Source organism: Tachypleus tridentatus, chromosome 7 (genome assembly GCF_004210375.1).
Source record: "Tachypleus tridentatus isolate NWPU-2018 chromosome 7, ASM421037v1, whole genome shotgun sequence".
NCBI classification, from domain to species: domain Eukaryota; kingdom Metazoa; phylum Arthropoda; class Merostomata; order Xiphosura; family Limulidae; genus Tachypleus; species Tachypleus tridentatus.
In genome coordinates this window covers 160,854,164-160,881,191 of record NC_134831.1, presented here as the reverse complement: position 1 = coordinate 160,881,191, position 27,028 = coordinate 160,854,164, and the positions used below count along the sequence as shown (strand labels likewise).

Here is a 27,028-nt window from a genome sequence, read left to right as displayed (position 1 = left end):
AGTTGATAAAGAGAATGAACATCACTATGAACATGTAGATATAATTTAAGGACAACAAGGAAACTTTTGGTCTTTCTAACTTCTTCCATACACTAAACTTTAAGTAAAAATAAAACACTCAAAGTCAGTCCTTGTAATGCTTATATTTAGTAACTCTTACCTTAAGTTCCCTAAAATTAACTATTTCAAACACATCTGAAGGCAACATTCTGAAAGCCAATCACTCTTTTAGGAAAGTAAAACTGTCTTAGCTGAAGATGACTCCTACCCTGCAAAAATATATTGGAGTTCCCTAGTCTTACCGTTTTCAGCATTAATTACAAACAAAATTAATTTATCAACATTATCAATTACATTAACAATCTCAAAAACCTCAGATACCTCTATAACTCTTCTTATTTTCAATTGTCCCCGTATACCAACCATACTATCCTAGATATCACTTAGTAGCCCTCTATTAACCATTTACAACAGGGGTTCCCAATCTTTTGGCACTCGCGACCCCTTACCTAAAAGTTTGAAACCCATGTGACCCCCTACTTAGGGTTTACTATCAGCAGCTTAATTTTTCTTTTATTTTCTGTGAAGGAGAGGGAAAGAAACATCTAAAAAAATATTTTAAAATTCTGTAATTATTTATTAGCAAATTAAATCACATTGGTCCAACCTGAATTCACAAAAGAACATATATTTCTTAAAATAATATTAACATAGGTTTGAACAGCTATCCAACCCAGCTAGTGAGATGCCTGATGTTGCATTTCAGCAGCAAGCTTTGAAATTTGTGGCCGAGCGTTTGTTAGAGCCAGTCTCATGTCATCTCCAACATCCAATCTGTTCTTATTCTTTGTTTTTATATTGACAAGAGTGGAAAAACCTGCCTCACACAAGTAGATAGAAGCAAATGGAACAAGGACACGTAAAGCTATCATGCTGACTTTGGAGTATGACTGATACATAGCGCACCAGAACTGAGTCACAAATTTCACCGTGAAGAGATCACGAGCTGAAGAGTCGTTCCTTAGATCCAGAAATTCATCTTGGATATCATCTGGGATGCTGGATACATCAAGTTCAGTACAAAATGGGTTCCTTACCAGGGCCTCCTGTTCCTGTGATAGCTCAGGTAAGTAACGCTCGACTTCCTTTTCTAGAGACTGAAGATGTTCGGTAATCTCATCCTTGAGGAACTGATCCAGTTGGATCTGAGACTCAGCCGTCACTCCACAAAGTTTTTCAAACATAGCGATGTTTCCAAGATTGGTTTTCCGACCCCAGTTCTGCAGTTTCGAAACAAAGGCCCGAAGACTATCTTAAAAAAGGAGAACATGTGTTTCCCTTCCTTGAAGCTTCAAATTGAGCTTGTTCAGCTGGTCAAAAATGTCGGCTAGGTACGCAACCCTTTTATTCCATGCTTCATCTTCGAAGTGAGCTACAAGATCTTTCCCTTCTTGAGTCTCCAGGAATAGCTTTATTTCATCTTTCATTTCAAAGACACGATTAATAACGTTTCCTTTCGACAACCAACGTACTGCTGTGTAGAAGAGAAGGACTTCGTGGTCAGCATTCATGTCTTTGCATAGTTCTTTTAATAGGCGAGTGTTGAGTGCTTGAGTCTTCACATAATTTACAATTTTGATTACAGATTCAAGCACTTCCTGCAGAGAGGCAGGGAGAGTCTTACTGGCGAGAGCATATCGGTGAATCATGCAGTGGATGCCCTTTGCTTGAGGTGCTAGCTTCTTCACTCTCGACTGGAATCCCGATTTCGATCCCAGCATAGCCGGTGCCCCATCCGTACAAACTCCACACACGTTTTTCCATTGAAGATCGTCGTATTGAAAAAAAGTTGAAACTTTTTCCATGACATCATCAGCTTTTGTTGTGGTTTCAAGTGCACTGCAGAATAAGAATTCGTCTTTGATGTCACCAGAATTAATGTATCTCACGAAGACAAGCAACTGAGAACATGAGCTTACATCTGTTGACTCGTCGAGCTGAAAGGAGAACAAAGAAGAACCATTGATTTCAGTCAAAACCTGTTCCTTCACATCCATAGACATTTTAGAAATGCGCCTCTGTATAGTATTACTTGACAGGGATACTTGCTGCATCTTCTTTGCACTGGCTTCTCCAAGAATAAGATTTACTGCTTTCATCATGCATGGTTTAAGAAGTGTTTCTCCAATCGTGTGAGGCTTTCTTTGTTTAGCAATTTTGAATGCAATCTCATATGAAGCTTCCACTACGGCTGCACTCTGCTGCTGAAACGACACACTTCTATCGATTCTTTGGCTTTTAAGACACCGTTCATGCCGTTTGAAGAAATACAAACCCTTCTTTGAGTGTTCTGGATGTTTCATCTCGAGATGACGCTTGAGTTTTGATGGTTTCATTGACTCTGCACTCAGGACAGCAAGGCACAAAACACACTGTGGTTTCTCGATGCCGTCGTTGGCGAGCACAGTGGTGAAGCCAATGTTGAGGTAGCATTCTGAGTATCTGCGCCGTTTAGCCATGGACACAACTCACCTCTACTGCTTGCTTATCTCCTTGTTAAAATAAAATAAAAATGTTGAATAATGAACGCTTTGGTAACTGTATATCTTACACTGACTACTTGTGGGGGGTGAAGGTAGAGTAATGATGGGGTAAGTATTGGGAGGGAAGGGAGCGTGCCAGTCGCGCGATTCGTCATCCACCAATCAGCAACGGACATGTGACTCACGTGTCGACAGCGAGCACACACACACTTAATCACAGCTAAACAGACACACAAGCATACGTACATGCGCGTGCACTCACATACTCGCTACTCACTAGTACACACATACATACAGTTGCAGACACATACACATTCACACAGGCACATTCACTCACAGGCGCGCATAAATACACTCATAATATCACCTAATGACATTGAACTAACGTAGCATACGTTTTGCTTTGCACCGAAACAAAAAAAATGTAAGAGCATGAAAATGTAATTGATGAAATAAAATTAATGTTATCCCGAGCTACTTCTAACAAGGGAACGCGACTCCCCTGCCAAGGCTTTGCGACCCCCTGTGGGGTCGCGACCCACCGGTTGGGAACCCCTGATTTACAACAATTCAACATCCTTCCTGATGTAAGTAGCCCTAGACTGAACATAGTAATCCAAATGTGGCATAACCAGTGGTCTGTGCAGTTAAATGATATTCTCCTTAGATTTATAATGAGCACTTTGATAGATACAACCTAAAATCATATTAGTTCTGCCTTTAGTAACATTACAATGTTTTATACATTAATCTTTAGATATTTGGAGTAAAAAAACAACACTGTTTTGTATACAATCATTACTCACTTAGTGTTCTAGCCAAAACTTATAAAGTCTAATCGTTTGTCCTATTACAATGCGAATAGCGATAAAAAGTGATGCGCTTTGGTGTAGTAGTAAACCTCTATCACGTCCTGGATTAGTACTCTTATCTTGATAATAACTGAAATTGTCTCTCTACTTCATCTTTTTTACAGATTGTGTAAATTGTATCCCAAATTGTATCCCAAATTGTGTAGTTGACCTGCTCTAAAGCAGAGCTTAAAATAGGTGTTTTTTTTATTTTTGTTTAGGTCTGGTATGTAAAACTATTTAATTTCTGTACTCGTTATGCACAGTGGTATTTCAGGTGATAAACATGATCTTTCTTTCGTGACGTTGTTTGCATTCTGGGTCTTTTTTAAAGACACTGTCTTTATCCGGTGGTTTCTTTTTGAACATTACGTCATGAAAATGGTCGATTTGTCTTCTCGGGGGTGTCAGCTTACTTATTACTTATTAATACGTTGTGTATATTTACGATTTCACGAACTTCTACGTTAGAAAAAAACTGACTCGAAGGATAAAATAATAATTTATTTTACTGAATTACATTTTAAATTTCTCTGAGGATACTGATGTTAACTGCTTTAAGAACAAATCAAATAATATCATTTTCATAACCATTTGCTCATATTCATCACTTTCTTATTATTGTTTACAGAGGAGTTGCTGAAACGTTGTTATGGAGACTTTGGGTGCTTTTCAATTGGCAAACCTTTCTTGTCTATTTATCGTCCAATCAACTTGTTCCCTGCACATCCTGATGCTCTTAATGTCCATCTCTTCGAAATGTCCAGATATAATCCTAAACGATTCCGGAGACTGAATTCTGTTGATGAATCGACCTCAGACTTTGACCCTACTAAACCGGTGAAGCTACTTGTGCATGACTACCTTGAAGACGCTAATCACCCTTGGATACTGGTTTGTAACTTTTAACACTTGATACTCAAATAAAGCTTAAACCTTTCACAGCAAGAGATTATTTGATTGTTACTGAGCTCCAGCTTTAAAACAGTCATAGGTCATGGTTCGTAACCCTTTATAACACTTGTATACATCGATTATGATTGAACTTTTAACTCTAAGCTGATTGCAGACAAAGTCGTGTGTCAGATTATAAAAGTATTAGAATATTTTACCTTATCTACTGTGTTTAACAACGACAGTGAGAGTTGCACGTGTAAGGGTACTCGTTTCACTGAGAAACGACACAGTGAGTAAGGGTACTCGCTGTGCAGGTATACTGTGTAAAGTTCTGCAGAAATTCACTTCTGAGTGGGCCAGGTGGTTGTGGCACTCAATTCGTAATCTAAGGGTCGCGGGTTCGGATCCCCGTCACATCAAACATGCTCGCCCTTTTAGCGGTGGGGGCGTTATAATGTTAGGTCAGTCCCCTATTCATTGGTAAAAGTGTAGCTCAAGAGATGGCGGTGGGTGCTTGCCCTTTTCAGATGTGGGGGCGTTATAATATGACGATCAATCCCAATATTCGCTGGTAAAAGAGTTAGCGGTGAGTGGTGATGACTAGCTGCCTTCCCTTTGGTTTTACACTGCAAAATTAGAGACGGCTTGCGCAGATAGCCCTCGTGTAGCTTTGCGTGAAATTCAAAACGAACTAAATCACTACTGAGTGAAAGGTTATTAATCATTTTGGAGCTTGAGTTTAGTCAGAATTTTCACAAAAAAAATTGAAAAGCTTTTTTTTTACAATATATACAGAAGAAAAAAGAAATGCTACACCTGAAGATGCGTAACAGAAATGAAACGTTATACCTGAAGATGTGTAACATTTAGACAACATCAACAGAAAAATACGTGACAGGTGATCAGTACAAACAGAATATCGAAACGCTGTATTTAACCTACTTACAGCAGGAGCACAGCAATAACAGTAAAACACGAAACCTTGTTTATTATACATGCAGCAAGCGGTCATCTTACAGTGTAAATGTAACATTTCAAATTGGGTGTAATATGTGCATGAAGCAATATTTATCTTAACCTGAAGATGACCTAGGAAGGTTGAAACATTGTTCTCTCCTTATCAATAAAAGTGTTAATACCCATACCAGCCGTTCTGAGGTACATTTATATTTCAAGTAGGTTTCTCGTCATCAAGAATACTTATTGACAGATAAACAAAACGGTCAAACTAACACACATGTAACAGTTAACACTGACAGAGGAAAGAAGCGTCGAAAGTAATGCTCACTTAACAGTTGGCCTGCACTAAGAGAGAAACGACACGCCTGATTTGGTTTATATTAACTTCATTTTTCTGTGCTAACTCCGAGTTTTGTGTAATAGAAACATTTATAAATATTTACAAATACTTTGACTTAAATGTTATTTTCATATAACACTTCAGCAAATGATCCAGGAACTATTGACTAACAGTGACTGCAACATTATTGCTGTAGACTGGTCGAGAGGCGCCACTCTTTCATACACCCAGAGCGTGGCTAATGCTCGTATGGTTGGTGCCATTATAGCAAAATTCCTGAAAGATTTACAAGTAAGTGTATTATACTTCTTTACTTGTAGCTTGAGGCAGGTCAACATGAGGCTCAGTTATCAAATACGATTTGTAACGATAGGGGATAAGTTTAAAATACATAATTTAGTGTTACACCTGAATCATATTTGTTACTGAGTGAAACACGTATATGTACATTATACATTTTGCTCAGTAATGTGGACCTTACGTGTAAATTACTTGTTGCTTAGTAACATAGTGTAAGTATGTTTAGTACTACCCTATCTGTTTCAGTGTATTGCAGATAATTCTAGTATGTTCGTAAACTATGGTTTGTGCTTAAGTAAGTGTAAAACGTCACAAATTAATTTACATAAAACTTTACATGTTTATATTTACTGTCTTAGAACCACTTCTTCATTGACTGAAATACAGAATGAGTCTTCATATCTTAGAAGTTGCAGTTCAATGAAGGGTTCAGATAAGAAGTGGTGGCCGTGATAAATATGAGTCAAGGAAATGTTAACTTTAATACACGTACTTTTGAATGTTAGTAATGTCCCCCCCCAATCTCTCCATTTCAAACTAAGGACCAACTTTATCCCTGCCCCTTCACCATACAAACCTGCTTCTCGTCTTTACAGATTACAGACAACCCCATCTTTATCGAATTAAAGACCTGTCTTATCTTTTCCTTCAGATTAAAGGCTTTTCTAGATTTTCATCCTACAAGTCTTTTTTCATGCTCTTTCATGTCCCATGTTACACTCAGACTATGGACTTCTTTTTAATCCTTCTTGTCAGCTCCCCCAGAGGCATATCTGCGAACTCACACTGGAAGAAACAGGATTCCAAACTCGTGGTGGACAGAGCACAGATAACCCATAGTATAGCTTTGTGCTTAACTACAACCAACCAAAAAACTTTCTTGTAAGTTACAGACCTGATTTAAGCCATATTTACGCTATAACATGCCTTTTTACCTCAGAGCTTTGTCTCAAAATTTTGTTCAGACATGAGATTATTTTTATCCTCTCCTTCGGACCAAACACCTGCACCATCTTTGCTTTAAAATTATGGATCTGTCTTCTTTAGAATATAGACCTGTATTCATTTTCGTTCGTATTCTAACATAACTGGATAATGTTATGACGTCATAATGATCAGGACTATAGCAGTGTTTGTTTCAAAGTCTTTTCAGGGGTGGTTAGCATGAAGCACAGTAACAAAGTTACTGTAAATTCAAATTCCTGTTTACTATCCAAGAATATTTTCAGAAGAAAATGTTTAATTAGTGCTAAGTTCTTATACCACTCAATCACTGACTGGTTTATTTCGAAACATAGGAAAAACAGTCTGTGCCTCCCTCCAACGTACACATAATTGGTCATGGAGTAGGAGCACACATTGCTGGATATGTAGGAGAAAATTTTCCAGGTCTTGGCAGAATAACAGGTGAGTCCTACGATTATTATTAACGAAAATCGTCTATTCCTCAGTTTCCTTTGGTAATGAGTTACAATCTAAGTTTTTACATGTTTTTTGTTGTTGTATTATGCAAAATAGAAATGTATTATATTAAATCTATACATTTATCGATGGAGGTTTATGTAAACCTCATCTGACTAATATGCACGTTGTTCTGATCTGTTTATGAACCAAACATTTACAGATACGTGAGTATTTTGAATACAATGTAGCGTGGTTCCTCGTAACTTGGGGGGAGGGGGGCGCATGGTCAGGTGGGTTAAGGCGTTCGACTCGTAATTTGAGGGTGGCGGGTTAGAATTCACGTCGCACCAAACATGCTCGCCCTTTCAGCTGTGGGGGCGTTATAATGTAACGGTAAATCCCACTATTCCTTGGTAAAAGAGTATCCCAAGAGTTGGCGGTGGGTGGTGATGATTAACTAGTTTTACACACCGCTAAATTAGACACGGCTAGCGCAGATAGCCCTTGTGTAGCTTTGAGCGAAATTCAAAACAAACAAAACCAATCTTGGGGTGAGGGAATGAATGGTCGACTCGTAATATCGTAGCTCTGACGTAGTCGTGGGGCGGCAGCACAAAAGAGAGGGTCCAAGCGCCATATTTGTCTGTGCATTTGTTTAGTTCTTTTCTGTGTTTGACAGTGTCAGTTTAATAGAAAACAACAGTATGCCGCAAACAGAATGTTATGTTCCTTTATTAACAGGTTCAATAGTGACTTTGTATACATTTTTAGTACAACAATGATAAGATATACAGTACATACTACTTGTAAGTATATCATATTTCTTGTTATATGTTTATAACTAACCATAAATGTTAGGTCAAAAGCAAATATCTTACATAATATAACTGCACAAGACAAAAGGAGAAATTTCTCTTACATTACTGACACATCTGGTTAGGACAGTAACACCCTCCTTTGAGAGATCATGGTTGACCTGTATTTGAAATGTATTGAACAGAAAATAAAACTTAGCTTTTAATTGGCCCGGCATGGCCAAGCATGTTAAGGCGTGTGACTCGTAATCTGAGGGTCGCGGGGTCGCATCCCCTTCGCGCCAAACATGCTCGCCCTTTAGCCTTGGGGGTATTATAATGTGACGGTCAATCCCACTATTCGTTGGTAAAAGAGTAGTCCAAGAGTTGGCGGTGGATAGCGATGACTAGCTGCTTTCTCTCTAGTTTTACACTGCTAAGTTATGGAGGGCTAGCGCGGATAGCCCTCGGGCAGCTTTGCGCGAAATTAAAAAAACAAACAAACCTATTTAGATCAATACTAAAACAAAAAAAGATTCCTCAAGAGCTGCGGTTGCAATTAGATTCAAATCAGTCAGGAGTTATTGCTGTGACCTAAAAGTTTGAATTTGAAAAAAACAAACTCATTGTCATTCTAAGAGCCGCGAAGAAGAACTTTCTAAGAAACGCAACTAAAAGGAATGATAAACCTCGTGAAGTATATGCTTACAAATATAATATATTGTTCGATCAGTTCTCTTGCTGTTAGCGAACATTTCGGTCATAAACCTAATAATATATCCACGATGTTTGGCTACCTTAGGAAGATCAGGTTTACAATGCAAAATAACCTCTAAAAATAATAAAACTAGATATATTAACTACTAGCTGAAGTACCCCTACCCTGAACGGAAGTTATGCAAATTCATGACTAATAAAATGTTGTCTAAGAACATGACAAGTTGCTTCCCCATTACATAATTGTAAAAGAAACGCACAAACCAAATTTGGTGAAGATCCATCGACAAGGCCAATGTAGTAGTAAAAAACACGAACACGCAAAATTGTATGTACTCCCACAGGGACCTAATGAACTTGTATACCAACTGTCGTGAAGATCTATCCATACTTGAAAGTAGTTACATGGACGTACAACATACAGTACTATTATGTTTTATATAGATTCTAATCGACACTGTTAATAAAAGTAATATTAAGGCTTCATTGTATCTTATGGTTGAATGAGAGAATGGATTACATCCAATGAGAAGCTCGTAGCTAGCGCGTTTCGGCATTCGCACGGTGGCAGCACAATCGCCAGGGTCCTTCATCTTGTTTGTTGTTGCCTTCTCTGGACGCGGACTTTTACCGGTAAGCACACAACGATTGGTCTTTATATGTCATATGTAACTTATTTAGGAACATGAAATAACTAATATATAAATACATTGTGTATATTGTATCTGTGTGTTACGACAAATTTTCTTTTTGTCAAATGAATCACGAACTTTTAAATGGGCGATAATATAGGCCTTGTTATTGATTTCAATGCCATCTAGGCCTAAAAAAACAAGTATAGAATAGGTCAGTGGTTCACAACCTTTTCTGACTTGCGGCACACTACGACAATCCGAAAATTTTCGCGGCACACCTGAAAAGCCTTAACGATTTTTTTAGGTACACGTTACTCAAAAACAAACAAACGAAATGGCTTTTAATTAATGAACAGTAGCACAATGTTTTATGGACATCTTGTAAGTTCTCTTCATTAAAAATAAAAATATTTTGTGACTAAAAATTCATAAACTAGTAATTTTGTACACTGCGTTATACTTATTTTAGCATTACCGAAGTAAATTCTGAAAATAGTGATTCAAACGTTTCTTTTCATGTATTTGAAAATATAACACTTTCGCAACATTTAAAGCTATTTTATTCCTGTAAAACATGTTACTGACATGTACTACATATTATCTTTAAATCAATAAGCTTGGTATAATTTGTCATCTTGTACAGTCCTGTCAAAGTTGCTGTTCTGATCATAGAACTCCAATCCATCAGTAATGCAAAAATAAATTACATTCATCTCAGGCAGCTATATGTATTATTATGTAATATTACTCTGCATTTAAAACTAACGTCAGTAAATATAATATAACAGCCATAAATAGGCAGAACATAATCAATTTCAGATATGTCATCAATATATCAACTGTGTAACTTCTGATTTTTATCAATGATTACTTTATCGTGTACATTTTCTACAGGAAGAAAAGGTTGATATTTAATATTTGATACAAAACAATATCATCAATATATTTACATCTTCACAAGATCTGCCATCTTTCCTGACTTTCTAGCTCCTCTCTTTTCAAGCTCTTCTTTCAACTGGGGCAGTGTCCACTGTCCATAATCTGTCCCCGGCATGCTACAATGAATTAATCATTTTCGTAATTAAAACACTCATCTATGATAAAACCCTAACCTTAGTAAAAAAAAAAATCAAGGAATGTCACAAGCTCACTATCACAATAAAACTGACATTATTTTAGTTCGTCATTCACCTACTCCAATGATTCTCAACTTGGGTGCCGTGGCACACTGGTGTGCCGCGAGAGATTGGCAGGTGTGCCGCGGTTTTTTTGAAACACATTCAACTTTCTTGGGATTTTACAAGCAAGTCGAACACATCAGTTAATAAAAGATACTATAGAGACACTCTGAAACCTTCCAAAACATTCGATGGTTTTCATTGAACTCGAGCATTGAGATGTTCACACTTAAATTTCATTCTCGACTGCAACGGTTCGACTGTTACCGTATTTTCCGGTTAATAAGCCGAATCGCCGAATAAGCCGAGGCCAATTTTCAGCTCTGAAAATGAGGGGTTTTGCTTATTACCGCCCAATAAGCCGAGGCCATTTTTAAGAAGTGACATGTTTCTTCAAAATGATTTCTTAGTCTCGTTTCAGCGTCAGCATGCATGTTGTGTGTGATCATTGGCGTTCTGTAGTAAAGCAGAACGTGTTGTATTGAGACAGAGATGGAATCAATATGTCATTCGTTATTGGCTCCACTCACTGTAATTAGGTAACTAATGAAATTCAAGAATTTTTACTCAGTAATTAAAATCACTAACCCAGGGTATAAATACCAGGGGTACGTAGTGGGAGTTTATCATTGTACCGTCAAAAGCCAAAGATGTCTACACCTGCAAAAAAAGAATGCGTTATGATGCTGCTTTTAAACTGAAAGTAGTAGAGCTAGCCTTAAAAACCTCAAATATGAATGCCGCTCGCCATTACTGTGTGAATGAAAAACAGGTCCGTGAATGGAAGAAAGCAGAATGTGTGCTAAAAGAAATGTCAAAAACAAGTAACTGTAACCAGAAAAATCAACCGAAGTGGCCAAAACTGGAAGAAGATGTAGCGACATGGGTGAATGAAAACCGGCAGTATGGCCTGACTGTCACGCGTGCCCAGATCCGTATTTTTGCACTAAAATGGGCTGGTCGAAATAAAGAAAATTCAAGAGACTTAAAGGCAACCAACAGGTGGTGTACCCGCTTCATGAAGCGACACAGCCTTGTACTTCGAGAGAAAACGAAGATCGCGCAGAAACTGCCAAGTGACTTGGATGATAAAATCACCTCGTTCCAGAAATTTATCATTCATCGTCGCCAAAAACACAACTACCCTCTACAAATGATTGGGAATATGGACGAGACTCCGATTTTTTTCGATATGGTTGGAAACAAAACCGTTAACAAAGCTGGCGAGAAAACCGTTTGGGTTAAGACAACGGGCCACGAAAACAACGTTTCACTGTGGTCTTAACGTGCTTTGCTGATGGGACAAAATTACCGCCTATGGTAATTTTCAAAAGAAAAACATTTCCTAAGAAGAAGAAATTTCCGAAAGGAGTGATCGTCCATGTACAAGAAAACGGATGGATGGATGACGAAGGATGCATCAAGTGGATTAACGAAGTGTGGGCGCGTCGTCGTGGCGGACTGATGAAATCTAGATCTCTGCTCGTTTGGGATATGTTTAAGTCCCACCTGTGTGAAAACGTTAAAGCCGCGATCAAAAGATGCAATACCGATATAGCAGTTATTCCCGGTGGGCTGACATCTGTGATACAGCCCTTAGATGTGTGTTTAAATAAACCTTTTAAAGACAGGCTCCGTCAATGCTGGAATGAGTGGATGGTTTCCGGCAATCAAAGTGTTACTGCTGCCGGAAATATGCGCGCTGCATCACTCGCTACCGTCTGTGAGTGGGTCGTGACATCATGGGACGATATTAGTGTTGAACCTGTGGAGAAGTCATTTAAAAATGCAGCATCTCAAATGGAACGGAAGATGATATGTTGTGGTTGGACGACGACGAGGAAGACAACATTCCACTCACTCAGCTAATAACACCAGAGAATGACCCGTACGACGACCAGGTCTCTGCCGAGGATTGGAATCTATTACTTGGTGCTTCTGACGATGAAGATGATGAATTTGATGGATTTTAATAAATTTCTGAGATTAAAGTGTGTATTTTTTTATGAATTTTGTTATTTCTATGAATACATGTCATTCGTAATGTATAGACTTTTTTCTATTGATAAATAAAGTTTATTCAACTGAAATAACTCTGTCGTAACTGTGAGATCAAAGGTATGATTTTGGGGCCGATTTTGGTCTTCGGTATTTTTTGGTCCAAAGCTGGTGATCGGCCAATAAGCCGACCCCAAAAATCAGGTCCAAAATTTAGGGCCAGAAATTCGGCTTATTAGGCGGAAAATACGGTAGTTTAATTGTGGCGCTACAAGCGCTTCGTACGCCATAAATGATGCATCAAACAATCAAACTGCTTTCTGGAACACGTTCTCATTCTGCGGTAAGCTTCAGCTACTATGCTGTAGGTAGGAATTTTATATCAACTGCAGAACTTCGTGCTTATCGTGTATGAATTAGCTTTATCATTTATCCATGGAAAAATATTAAAGTAAATCTGGTATTGCAAAGGAAAATGTGTTGAAGGAATCAAACGAAAGTACAAAAACGAATTCATCGAATACGATTTTATCGCTTTGGAATCGGAACATTCTCAATTACCATTTTGCCTACTCTGCAATGCAGCTTTATCAAAAGAGGCGCTTGTTCCTAGCAAACTGAAGAGACACTTGGAAACAAAACATTCAGCTGTGAAGGATAAACCAAAAGAATACTTCGAGAATCTCGCAGCTCAACAACATGAACAATCAAGGAAGCTTGTGAACTACATGAAGCTGCCTGAAAAAGGATTGATTGCTAGTTATAAGGTTGCTCAATTGTTGGCAAAATGCAAGAAAGCGGAAACGGAGGCCGAATCAGTCATTGCACCAGCGTTATCAATCATCGTTGAAACTATGCTTGGAATGGATGCCGCCAAAAAGGTCAAGCGAGTTCCACTGTCCAATCACACAAGTTCGCGCAGAATTGTTGACTTGTCGTTGGATTTGAAGGATCAGGTTTGCGAACACTTCGAAGCGCCTGAAGATGAATTGTCTCTGTTATGGTCTCTTCAAGTTAATGAATCTACTGACGTTAGTGGAAAACCTCAAGTGTCTCAAGTGACGTTAGTGGCTTTTGCTCGATTCATAAAAGATGGAAAAATCGTAAACGAATACTTATTTTGCAAAGATTTAACAAGTACAGCGAAAGGCCAAGTTATTTTCGAATTGGTAAATGAAAACATTTTGCTTTTCAAATTACATTGGAATAACTGTGTCAGCGTTTGCACCGATGGATGTCCTTCAATGCAAGGAAAAAAGAAGGGATTTGTCACTCTGGTGCGCCAACAAAATCCAAACATTAGGATTGTTCACTGCATGATTCACAGAGAGGCGCTCGCCTCCAAATTTTTGCCGAAAGATTTGCAGTATGAATCAAGTTATTTAAGTGGTAAATTTCATGAAGTCTCGGCCACTTCAATCTCGACTTTTCTCTCTTCTCTGTGAAGCAATGGATTCAGACTACAAAAAGCTACTGTATCACATTGAGTTCGATGGCTTTCGAAAGGAAAGGTGTTAAAGCGTCTTGTCCAAATAAAAACTGAAGTAATTTCTTACCTGGAGGTTGAGGAAGCAGGTTTTGAATTTTCTTTTCATGATGAATATCCGGTGGCTGAAGGTTCAATTTCTCTCCGACTTGTTTGACAAATTAAATTCTATGAACTTACGTCTCCAAGGACCATCTGAAAACATTATTACTGCAACGTCCAAACTGAAGGCCTTCGATGAAAAGGTGACGCTGTGGAAGAATAAGATCTCGAAAGGAGTCCTTAATTGTTTTCCTTCTGTTAACGAATGTCCGTCAAAGAAAAAATTGTCCCTCAAATTTTTAACACATTAAGCTACCTGCAGTCCGCATTAAAACATTACTTCCCGTCACTTGCTGTCGACGAACATTACTGGGTGACCTATCCATTCGGAATCAACGAGACAACAAATCTTACAATTGAGGAGGAAGAACAGCTCATTGATTTACGAAACGACAAATTTTATCAGTCTTTGTTTCCAGAAAAGAGGTTGGATGAGTTTTGGATCTCCATTAAAAATTCATATCCTGCAATCAGTTCAAAAGCAGTTGAAGTTCTGCTTTCATTTGCATCTTCATGGTTTTGCGAAATTGGATTGTCAGCATTGACTGAAATTAAAGCCATAAAGAGAGAGAGGCTTCTTACAGTCGATGATGAAATGCGAGCTTGTTTGTCTACGTTAGAGCCTCGCTTCAATTTGATTTGCTTTCGGAAGCAGGCACAAACGTCACATTGAAAACATATGTAAAAATAAAAAGTTTTGATTTTTCTGTTATACCACAAAATCGTTAAAAAGCCTTAGAACGACACTCACAGACAAAACAAGCGATAGTATTGTCAATGTGCAGATGACATTATTATCGCTTGCTTTGGCCGTGATTTTCGTTCTAAGGCTTTTAACGCTTGCCGTATAACGTGTACCTAAAAAAATCGTTAAGGTTTTACAGGTGTGTCGCGAAAATTTTCAGATTGTCGTAGTGTGCCGCAAGTCAGAAAAGGTTGTGAACCACTGACCTATTCTATACTTGTTTTTTTAGGCCTAGATGGCATTGAAATCAATAACAAGGCCTATATTATCGCCCATTTAAAAGTTCATGATTCCATTGACAAAAAGAAAATTTGTCGTAACACACAGATACAATATACACAATGTATTTATATATTAGTTATTTCATGTTCCTAAATAAGTACATATGACATATAAAGACTAAACGTTGTGTGTTTACCCGGTAATAGTCCGCGTCCAGAGAAGGCAACAACAAACAAGATGAAGGACCCTGGCGATTGTGCTGCCACAGTGCGAATGCCGAAACGCGCTAGCTACGAGCTTCCCATTGGATGTAATCCATTCTCTCCTTCAACCATGAGATACAATGAAGCCTTAATATTACTTTTATTAACAGTGTCGATTAGAACCTATATAAAACATAATAGTACTTTATGTTGTACGTCCATGTAACTACTTTCAAGTATGGATAGATCTTCACGACAGTTGGTATACAAGTTCATTAGGTCCCTGTGGGAGTACATACAATTTTGCGTGTTTGTGTTTTTTACTACTACATTGGCCTTGTCGATGGATCTTCACCAAATTTGGTTTGTGCGTTTCTTTTACAATTATGTAATGGGGAAGCAACTTGTCATGTTCTTAGACAACATTTTATTAGTCATGAATTTGCATAACTTCCGTCCAGGGTAGGGGTACTTCAGCTAGTAGTTAATATATCTAGTTTTATTATTTTTAGAGGTTATTTTGCATTGTAAACCTGATCTTCCTAAGGTAGCCAAACATCGTGGATATATTATTAGGTTTATGACCGAAATGTTCGCTAACAGCAAGAGAACTGATCGAACAATATATTATATTTGTAAGCATATACTTCACGAGGTTTATCATTCCTTTTAGTTGCGTTTCTTAGAAAGCTCTTCTTCGCGGCTCTTAGAATGACAATGAGTTTGTTTTTTTCAAATTCAAACTTTTAGGTCACAGCAATAACTCCTGACTGATTTGAATCTAATTGCAGCCGCAGCTCTTGAGGAATCTTTTTTTGTTTTAGTATTGATCTAAATAAGTTTGTTTGTTTTTTGAATTTCGCGCAAAGCTGCACGAGAGCTATCCGCGCTAGCCCTCCATAACTTAGCAGTGTAAGACTAGAGAGAAGGCAGCTAGTCATCACTATCCACCGCCAACTCTTGGACTACTCTTTTACCAACGAATAGTGGGATTGACCGTCACATTATAATACCCCCAAGGCTGAAAGGGCAAGTATATTTGGTGCGATAGGGATTCGAACCCGCGACCCTCAGATGATGAGTCGAACGCCTTAACCCACCTGGCCATGCAGGGCCAATCTAAATAGGTAATTTGCTCTACTCGAAAGTTAGTACTAATGACTATTGGCTGACTCAGTAATCAATAAACAATCTCTTTTTTTCTACCTGACTCAGTTTTTGTTTATATCGTTTCCTAAGCTCTTGAAAAAATTATAGTCCTTAGGTTATGCTCTCATCATATGATATTTCACTTCTCTTTGGTGAAATAATAACACAAACGTCTACATGTTTTTTTGTTTGTTTGTTTTTAAAAAAAAGGGCTGGCATGGCCTAGTGCGTTAAGGCGTGCGCTTCGTAATCTGAGGGTCGCGGGTTTGCGCCCGAGTCGCGCCAAACATGCTCGCCCTTCCAGCCGTGGGGGCGTTATAATGTGACGGTCAATCCCACTTTTCGGTAGTAAAAAAGTAGCCCAAGAGTTGGCGGTGGGTGGTGATGACTAGCTGCCTTCCCTCTAGTCTTACACTGCTAAATTAGGGACGGCTAGCACAGATAGCCCTTGAGTAGCTTTGTGCGAAATTCCAAAAACCATACCAAACCAGTTTTTTAAAAAAATGTAATTTACAAAAGTATTTTTATCGTAGAATATTCCAGTGCAAATAAGATATGTTTATGTGGCACTATCAAGAAAACCGATGTGTTTTACAGTTTATTTATTGCAACACTTGCACTGAATGTGTTCTGTCGTACGTTGTTTTTATTGTAACACTCTCACTAAAAGTATCCTGTTACGGTGCTTCACTGTGAAACATTTTATTGAAACGGATATATTTAATAGTGTGTCAACTACGACAAGAGCTACAGTGAACGTATTCAATTATGTGATATCTCTAACTCATAAAATATCTCTAATTAGATTTAGCGTTACCCATAATTGCAGGGAATTTTCAAATGTTTGGAAGAATGTGGAAAGCAAATGAAGTAAGTTCACTAAAGGTGTGTAGTTGATTATTTATTATGATTAGTTTCAACCTATATATCCATCAATTGTGTTAACAGGGCTTGATCCTTCTGGTCCTTACTTCCAAAAAACTGATCCACAGGTCCGCCTTGATCCCTCTGATGCCGAGTTCGTCGACGTCATCCACACTAAAGACGAATATATTATTGTGAATGGATTAGGTGAGAAACTAGAAACAAAATCTTAAAAATGACAAATGCATTACTAGCTTTAATTTTTTTAAAGATGATTTGCTAAATTTGAAAACATATTTCCATAATATATGATATGATTGTATTTAAGGTATTATACCCAATCCAAATATCTTGTTGAATTAGCTTTGGCTAGAATATTCTGTCTCAACTAAATATCTTCTGACAAGAAGCTACAGCTTAGATATTCTCTAACCTTTTGATACAGATAGGATATTTCATCTTAGCCACATATGTTCTGTAATGTAAATTCCCTGAAAGGAGTTTCCTCTTTAACCACTCGCGCCACTGTAGAGTAGTGTTGTCTGCTGGTCAGTAGACACTAAAATGACATCACATAAGGAAAGCTTAAAGCTGTAAGTTGCACTATCGTGACGTCGATAAAACGTGCGTAAGTTATGAACCACGAGAAGAACTATGCACTCTGTATGGAACAACAGATCATGACATATGAACTTCAAAAGCAAGAAATAAAAAAATGTTTATTACTCTTAATTTTAGTTTCATTTACTCTTAAAGCAGAACACTTTTGGGTATCCTGCGAAAGTACGTCTAGCTAAGATGTAGCTAGGATATTCTAACTCACTCAAATGTCTTCTGTGATGAAGCACAGCTAGGATATTCTATCTCACTCAAATTTGTTCTGTAAAACATTTTAGCTAGGATATTCTATCTCACCCAAGTATCTTCTGTAATGCATTTATAGCGAAGATATTCTAACCTAACCAAGTGGATAAGGTAATGTAATTGTATTTAAATCTTCTATCTTATTCGATTATCTATTTTAACTTGATTATAAAAAAGATGGTTTCCTTTATTTCTTCTTTCTGTTTTGGGAACTTTACTTAAATAGTTATTTAATGGTGGTACCAATTTATATTCTAACCATGAAAAACCAGTGCATCAATAACCAATATTAATATTTTGTAAAACATTTATATTTGATTGCCTATTTTTCTATATTTACAGGCTTTTAGTTTAAAACTGCTAGAGACACAGTTATCTAGTTGATAATCAAATTAATCCATATATCTAGTCTGTTCTATTAAATAAGCATAATTTGGTGTGTTTGTATAAACATATCACTTGGATGCTCTGTTATTGACTATTGAAATGTATCCTCGTTCTTTTCTCTCCAGAAATAGATGAACTGGAACCCAGTGGTCATTTGGACTTTTACCCTAACGGAGGCAGGAGGCCTCATGGCTGTAGTCACAATTTTGGTGAACCCCATCCACATGACATTGGTTAGATTTTTTTCTAGTAATTTTGTAAGAAGATCACGTCGACACAGCTGTTATTGTACAGTTTAGGGACAGAATTTGAAACTATACAGCTAACAAAGTGTATCTAGTGTATTCTAAATTGACACTGAAGTCAGTTAAAAATACTTAAAGAGCTCAAAGTTCGTGGCTTGTGTTCTTGTCACTATAATACCAAATTACTGCTGTATTGTGGGTTTATTTTCTATTAAAATAAGGAATAAGCTAGTGGGATTTTCGGAGGAGAATCGTAACCAAAAGCGATAGTTAAATTATGTATCCCAGAACGGCTGGGTATTAACACTTTTACTGATAGGTAGAGAACAACGTTTCGACCTTCCTAGGTCATCTTCTTAACCTTATCAGTAAAAGTGTTAATACCCTACCAGCCGTTCTGAGATACATTTATATTTCGAGTGGGTTTCTCGTCATCGAGAAAGATAGTTAAATTAGTTTTGCTGTAGCTGAGAGAAAAACTCGTAATGTCAAAGTTTTTCTTTGTTGTTGTTTTCATCCATGTCTATTTCAGGATGTGAAACCATTCCTGCCTGGCAATTATACATAGAATCCATCAACAGTGACTGTCCTTTCTATGGCTATGTGTGCGACAGTTTCCAAAATTTTTCAGCTGCGAAGTGTGTCGAGGGTTGCGGTGATGGCTCTCTGTGTGCACCGCTGGGGCACAAAGCTATCGAATGGCAACAGTACAAAAAGTCCGAGTCCGTGAAGATGTATCTCTTTACTGGCCATAGCACACCAGCTTGCCGTAAGTAAATTTAAATAAATGTGACATAATTTCTTTCCTAAAAGCAATAAACTTCTGACTACAACTAAGCTAATGAAAAATAATAAGAATTCAGGAAACTCTTTAGTGGTTTCCATTGGTTGATTGACACTGAACTCATTTCTTGTAAATAGTACGAACATTTCTGTGTTACGTACACGTTCAGAAAATCAAAACTAAAACTTAAATGATACAGACGCTTATTTGCTACAAGACCAGACGAAAGATGAGTATATGAAGATTTGTTAACACTAAAAAAGAAACATGCTGATTTAGATCCTTTTGTTTTTAAGTGTGATTATTGAATACATATGTGTAAACATTCAACTGTCGTAATCCTTCACCTACTATTTATTCAGTTTCCATAATAGTGATAGTAAGAAGACTAGTAGAATAACTCCATAATGCGATACGCATAACGTTAGTGAATCGAGGCCTTAGAAATTAAGTTTTAGCTCCCCTGCACATTAAACACACCATGTAATCTCAATTCCAAACAGCTATAAGGTAATATATCTAAAAACAACTCTTATCAAGTCCTTGGCCTATTAGTTTACATTATATACGGTATATTAATTTTTATTAATGGTCAGTTTCGTGTTTTCTAATACAATTCGTTATCACTATTAATCAATTAGAAATACCTCAAATCTAAAACGATGTATTTACCTCAGACTCTCATACCATATATATATATATATATATATACATATACACATATAGTGTGCCTTAGTAGTTTCGTAAGCCTAATTTTAAGCCTTACTTTTCTTAGGCTATCATTATTATGTGAAGGCCCAAGTTTCTGAATCAAACGATGCAGATGATGAAGACTTTAAACCAAGTCCACCTCAGGGTCTTATGTTTATTCAACTTGTAGGATCTAAAAAGCATATAGGTCCTCTCCAAGTCAGGAAGTCGTAAGGAATAAATATATTCATATTGTTGTATTAGAACTTTCAAATAGTAGTTTATTTATCGTTGCTCCTTGCGTCATAATCTGACAAAGGCAGTTAAAAATAAAAATTATAGTTGTTTGACACGTGACTATTTGAAAATAAATACATATATACTGTGTCCTGCAATAATGTTCACACGCATATTTCAAAATAGAAACGTCTACGTAATTTAAAATCGCTTAATCGTACAGTAGCAAAAGCAGGGTTAAGTTAATGAAACACTTGTTAAAATAAACACGTTTTAGGATATTTAGTGAGTACTGTAAAATCAATTAATCGCACAGTAACAAAAGTAGGGTTAGGTTAATGAAATATTTAAAAGAAACATATTGTAGGATATATAGTGAGAATTGGAAACCAATTAGTCGTTTAGTATGAAAAGTATGATTAAACTAGTGAAACTTTTGTTAAAATAAACACGTTTTAGGATATTTAGTGTACTATTAATCAGTTAATATTACAGTAAGAAAAGTATGGTTAAGCTAATGAAACACTTGTTAAATTAAACACGTTTTTGGATATTAAATGAATACTAGTACACATCTGTACTACTTCATCAGTTTTGACTGTAATTATGCTTATATTTTGCCCATATATTTTAAATATTTTTAATGTAGAATATTTAATTTTGAATTTATAAAATAGATTGAACATTTAAAGAAATGACTAAAAGAAAAGTTCTGAGAGCTTACAACTGTAAAAATCGGGTTTTGTTATCTGTGATAGGTAGAGAACACATTGCTCATTGTGTCTTAGTGATTAAAACAAACAAAAACCAACCTAAATTAATACTATTTCTGTCCTAAAATATTGTTGTTTGTGTCAGAGAGCATCAGTTTATTGAGAATAGTATATACGTTTTGCAAAAGATTGTTTCATTTGTTGCAGAAAACCATCAGGCCCCTCAAAATATTTTAACACAACGTAACACAAATTTTGTTACTGGATAGTATGTGTTATTTCTTAATTGCTTATGTCGTAAAAGTACACAAAATGGCCATTATTCCCTTCAAGCTTTGCTTTTGTGATCTAGATAATGAAATTTAGAAATTAACCTATTTTCTATGTAAAAATGGGCAAATTTTCACATTTTCATTTACATAAGGTCTGAATAAAACAACATATGAATCAAGATTTACATGTATTTACACTAAAGTTATACAAAAATATTTAGAAGTGAGTAGTTTTTCAAGATTTGTGACTATAATGTGAATCACTTTTACGTATCAGCTCCCAAGTACTGCCTTCTATCATGTTTTCGTCATATGTTCCTTGGTAGCAGTGTTCAAAGTCCAGCACATCTTCATGGAAGTGCTCGCCTTGCTCCTCTGAGTATGCTCCCATGTTCTCCTTGAATTTATCAAGATGAGCGTCAAGGATATGGACTTTCAGGGACATCCTGCAAGATGAGCGTCAAGGATATGGACTTTCAGGGACATCCTGCAAGATGAGCGTCAAGGATATGGACTTTCAGGGACATCCTGCAGTCCATTTAGCCGTAGTTCTTTACCAGAGCTTCAACCAGTTCCACATAATATTTGGCCTTGTGATTGCTCAAGAAGGCCCGAACCAGTGTGACAAAGCTGTCCCAAGCTTTTTTTCCCCTTCCTACTGAGCTTCCTGGGGAATTCTGTGCACTCCAGGATCTTCTTTATTTGTGGTGCAACGAAGACATCAGCTTTGATCTATTCTTCAGACAGCTTAGGGAAGAAGTCTAAAGTACTTGAAGGCTGCAGACTCCTTATCAAGAGCTGTGACAAATTGTTTCATAAGACCCAATTTGTATGTGCAATGGTGGGAACAAGACCTGGAGGTCCACTAGTTGCTCACACTTGACATTGTGCCTCCCCACAGAGAACTCGGTCCGTTGTAGTCAGTGCTTCATGTTGTAGTGTGCTGCGGTGTCCCTGCTGTCCCAAACGCAAAAATAACAGGGAAACTTAGTAAAGCCTCCTTGGATAGGCCCATGTGTTCACTTAGGCAGCTAGAGCTAAACTGAAGTGGTGAGTGGTGAGCCCTGTATATAAATATTACTATGGAAAGTTCTAGAAAATTCTTGTGAGTTCGAGAAAATTCTCTATCAGCTACTCAGTACTGAATCTACCTGGAATGTTTTGGAAAATGGATAAATTTGAAAATTTCGTTACCCAGATCACACAAGCAAAGTTTGAAGAGAAAAATAAGTCTTTTCTATTTACTTTACACATAAGCAATTGGGAAATAAGACTTCCTGCCCAGGAACAGGAAAAAGTAAAAAATTTGCTAGATAGTGTAATATTTGTGGTGGAATAACAACAGTTCCGTTGGAAGATAGTACTACTTATGTTAGAAGAACATCAGTTCCCTTGAAATATGGTATTATTTATGTTAGAAAATCATCAGTTATCTTTGAAGATAATATTATCTTTTTTTAGAATAACGTCAGTTCCCTTGAAATATAGAACTATTTATATTAGAAAAACATCAGTTCTCTTGGAAAATGGCAATGTTTATGTTAGGAGTACCTCAAGTTCCAAAGTTTGTATTTAAAACTACAAAAAAATGCTATCTATACTGTATCTATCAACAACATCATACCCTGATTTTTAGCAAATGAGCGGTGAAGCTTAGAGCTGAGCCACTGGGGGAACCAGTTTCCAAGATATATTGTATTACTGAGGATAGATAAAAAGTGAAATTTTCACAGTGTCACGTTACATGTGTTTTGTATTTACGGAGTAGCTTTTAACAGTTGTCAAGATCAGCTCATAAATTTGGTATTAATTTTTTTTAATGTTCACTAGACATCAGAAAGATGTGGAATGCTTGATAAGTTCGAAAGACCTGGGAAGTATAATCCGTACAGATGTTAAATGGCAACCTGTACAGTCACCACACTTTCATTATAACTTCTTCAGCCGAAATGAGTTTGGACTTCCATATCACCTTCCATTCATTCCTAAACCTCGAGCCCTTCGAGTCGAACGATTTGAAGTAAATAACTTGGAAAACGAAATCAGGTAACCTTAGAAATAATTTATGCGACTTGCTTCTTTTAATTCATTTTTTTCTTAATTGATCCAACTTTCACTATTAAAATAAAATAAGTTAATTTTGCCTGTTTATTTGTTGCTAAGATACGTATGCATAGATAAAGACGGTTTGTGAAACAAAAGCTTTACCCAAACATTAGTGATACAAATATTGCAAACTCTTTTACAACTATTATATTTACAACAATATTTTACCCGAACGCTAGCGCTACAAATATTACAAACTGTTTTATAACTAATATATTTTCAACAATATTTTATTCGAACACTAGCGATACAAATATTACAAATGAATTGTGCGATATAATTTTCCAGGAGTAATTTTGGGTGACTTAGTTAATCAGGTGTATACACTTTTGCATGCTCGAATACAATTTATATGATTTAACTTCTTTGATTTCTGGGCCCGGCATGGCTAAGCGTGTTCAGGCGTGCGACTCGTAATCTGCTTGTAAACATACTCGCCCTTTCAGCCGTGGGGGCGTTATAATGTGACGGTTAATCCCACTATTCGTTGGTAAAAGAGTAGCCCAAGAGTTGGCGGTGGGTGGTGATGACTAGCTGCCTTCCCTCTAGTCTTACACTGCTAAATTAGGGACGGCTAGCACAGATAGCTCTCGAGTAGCTTTGTGCGAAATTCAAAACAAACAATCTTTGATTTCTTAGATTATATCCGGTAGATGGGGTAGAGTTAGAGTAAATTAATGTTTTTGTTTTGTTTTTAAAGTTTGAATATCTTATCTCTTCACGGAATTGTTCAAGCATTTCAAATTCAGTACACTCAAGAAGAAATTCAAAAACTAAGTTGAAATTATTTGGTTAGGATATATCCATTACTTCTGAATAGGACTGAGCGTGGACTAGTGATTAGCTTACTCGAATATTGGTTCATATTCCGTTGCCGAAAAAATGTACTCCCCACTTTGGGATCACTAGTGCGCTATAATAATAACAGTTAAATCCAACTATTCAAGTAGATAAGGATAGTTCAAGAGTTGGCGATGGGTGTTATTGACTAGCTACAACCTGTCTGTCAGCTCAGAATTAATGATAACTAAGCGCCGATTTTTCTTGTGGAACTTTGCACACAAATTCTAAAACAAACAAAACTAAATCTCTGGATACGATTGAATACTAGGGATTTAGAAACCTGAGCAGTGAATTTTAAAGTTCGTTTATTTTCATATAGCTATTTTTTATTGATCATTAAAAAAACGATGTGTTAGAATTGTATTTCTATAGAATGAAGTATCTATTATTATAAACATGAGTTTTAAAACACAGCAACACGTGACTATCATATTCGTACTGTTAGAGCATATTGTTAATTATTGTACATATATTATTCCACTTGGTAACTCAGCGGTAACCTCAGGGCTATTTTGTGATTTAATCTTTGTCGTGGGCATATTATAGACAGTTCATAGTGAAACTTTGTTGTCAAGAGGAAACAAAATTTAGTAAGTGGAAGAAACGGTCCGGCATGGCCAAATTGTTGAGGCGCTTGACTTGTAATCTGAAGGTCGAGGGTTCGAATCTCTGTCATACCAAACATGCTCGCCATTTCAGCCGTGGGGGTGCTATTATGTATTGTCAACCCCACTATTCGTTGGTAAAAGAGTAGCCAAGAGTTGGCAATGGGTGGTGATGACTAGCTGCCTTCCCTCTAGTCTGACACTGCTAAATTAGGGACGGCTAGCGCAAATAGCCCTCATGTAGCTTTGCGCGAAAATTAAAAACAAACCAAATGAAGAAAAAAGAAAAAAATGAAAAAAGAACCGATATGTACCTCTTAGTGAACAAACGTTATGTTTTATTCTTATGTGTGTGTGTGTATTTATTGGCAAGCTTTCTCAAAAACGGCTGAACGCATTTGGACAAAAGCTGTTATACAAGTGGACTATGAACGCAGAAGTGAATAGATTTTGAAGGTCAATGTCACAGCAAGGTCAGGAAAATCCAAAATATTTCTATCTGTTATCACGGTGACCGATTTTTCACACAACTTTTGTTTTGTAACTCAGTCATAAATAATCAGATTTTGATGAAACTTTATGGACACATGTAGAATATCATTCTTCATTGTCTCGCTAAGGCCCGGCATTGCCAGGTTGTAAAGCGCTCGACTCGTAATCTGAGGATTGCAGGTTCGAATTCCCGACGCACCAAACATGCTCGCCGTTTCAGCCGTGGGGCGCTATAATGTTACAGTCAATACCACTATTCGTAGTAAAATAGTAGCCCAAGAATTGGCGGCGGGTGGTGATGACTAGCTGTGTTCCTTCTCGTCTTACACTGTTTAATTAGGAACTAATAGCGCAGATAGCCCTCGTGTAGATTTGCGCGAAATTTAAAACAAACAAACATTCGCCCGTGTTCTTTGATAACGACGGACATATAAGGAAAGATTTTTCGAGTTTATGTTTTGTTTTAGAACCGAATAGGATCAACTTTGTGTAGTGGAGGTATGCGTTTTACTGAGCGCCCTCTAGTTTTTATTACATACATATTAGTTTAAAATGATCAGTTTGAAAAGGTAACAGTATGTTACTGTGCTATTATTAATAGTGCTTGAGTGTTGTGTTTATTAATTAAAATATAAAAACTTTCAGTGTAAAATTATTCAATTTCATCATGTTTTCAGTGAACAGTTTTGTGCAATCGGAGAACCAATTCTTTACCCTAACCAAGTGAAGCCTTTCTTTAAAGGAGGGGAGTGTGAAGAGCCGTAAAGAACAATATGGAAATTATTGACGATTTTAGTAAATCTTTATCAAGAAAAAAAAAGATAAGAAATAAATTGACTAATATATGTAATGTAATATATGTAATACTGAATAGAGAAGTTAAAAACACAATATTTTCCAGGAACCTTTTCCATTAAAAAGTTAATGAATTTTAGTACTTAATAAAATGTAAAATAATATTCAAATTTTTTGATTTCTTGAAGTTCAGTTTCACATACTAAATCTTTAATTCTAACAAGACAGAAGCGCTGTACACATCTTATATTTTGATAACTTATAGTAATGGCATTTATTTAATATGCAATTATTACCATTTCATATGAGGCATATACAGGGTGTTCGGAAAGTCACTGTGACTTTCCGAACACCCTGTACTTTGCATAGACACCTTCTCGCTAAAATGCACTTATATAACTCAAGTTACGTTCTATCTTTATGTCTATCTTTAGAGTAAAGGGCATTGATTAGTTTTACTTCTTGGTTAATACTAACAGGAACAGTTTCCAAGCTTATGAATATAAGTATGAACAAGACAAATTGGATAAATTACATGTCCTCGTCCCGCTGCTCCTTTTCGAGATGTCCCCCGCTTGGACAGCGCTAAGTCTTCAGTTTACAATGA

The 27,028-nt window shown here is 36.8% G+C and overlaps 1 protein-coding gene across 1 annotated transcript in view; it reads left to right on the top strand.

The window, feature by feature from the left end:
• Window positions 1-26,736, top strand: part of LOC143257041 (inactive pancreatic lipase-related protein 1-like) — a 47,558-nt gene extending 20,822 nt beyond the window's left edge. The window contains exons 2-10 of the mRNA XM_076515136.1: window positions 4,026-4,288; window positions 5,736-5,882; window positions 7,190-7,298; window positions 17,473-17,595; window positions 18,765-18,872; window positions 19,417-19,653; window positions 20,444-20,588; window positions 23,411-23,626; window positions 26,304-26,736. Coding sequence (XP_076371251.1) covers window positions 4,026-4,288; window positions 5,736-5,882; window positions 7,190-7,298; window positions 17,473-17,595; window positions 18,765-18,872; window positions 19,417-19,653; window positions 20,444-20,588; window positions 23,411-23,626; window positions 26,304-26,391 — 1,436 coding nt within the window. The 3' untranslated portion in view covers window positions 26,392-26,736. The remainder of the gene's footprint in view (window positions 1-4,025; window positions 4,289-5,735; window positions 5,883-7,189; window positions 7,299-17,472; window positions 17,596-18,764; window positions 18,873-19,416; window positions 19,654-20,443; window positions 20,589-23,410; window positions 23,627-26,303) is intronic.
• The last annotated feature ends 292 nt before the right edge of the window (window positions 26,737-27,028 follow it).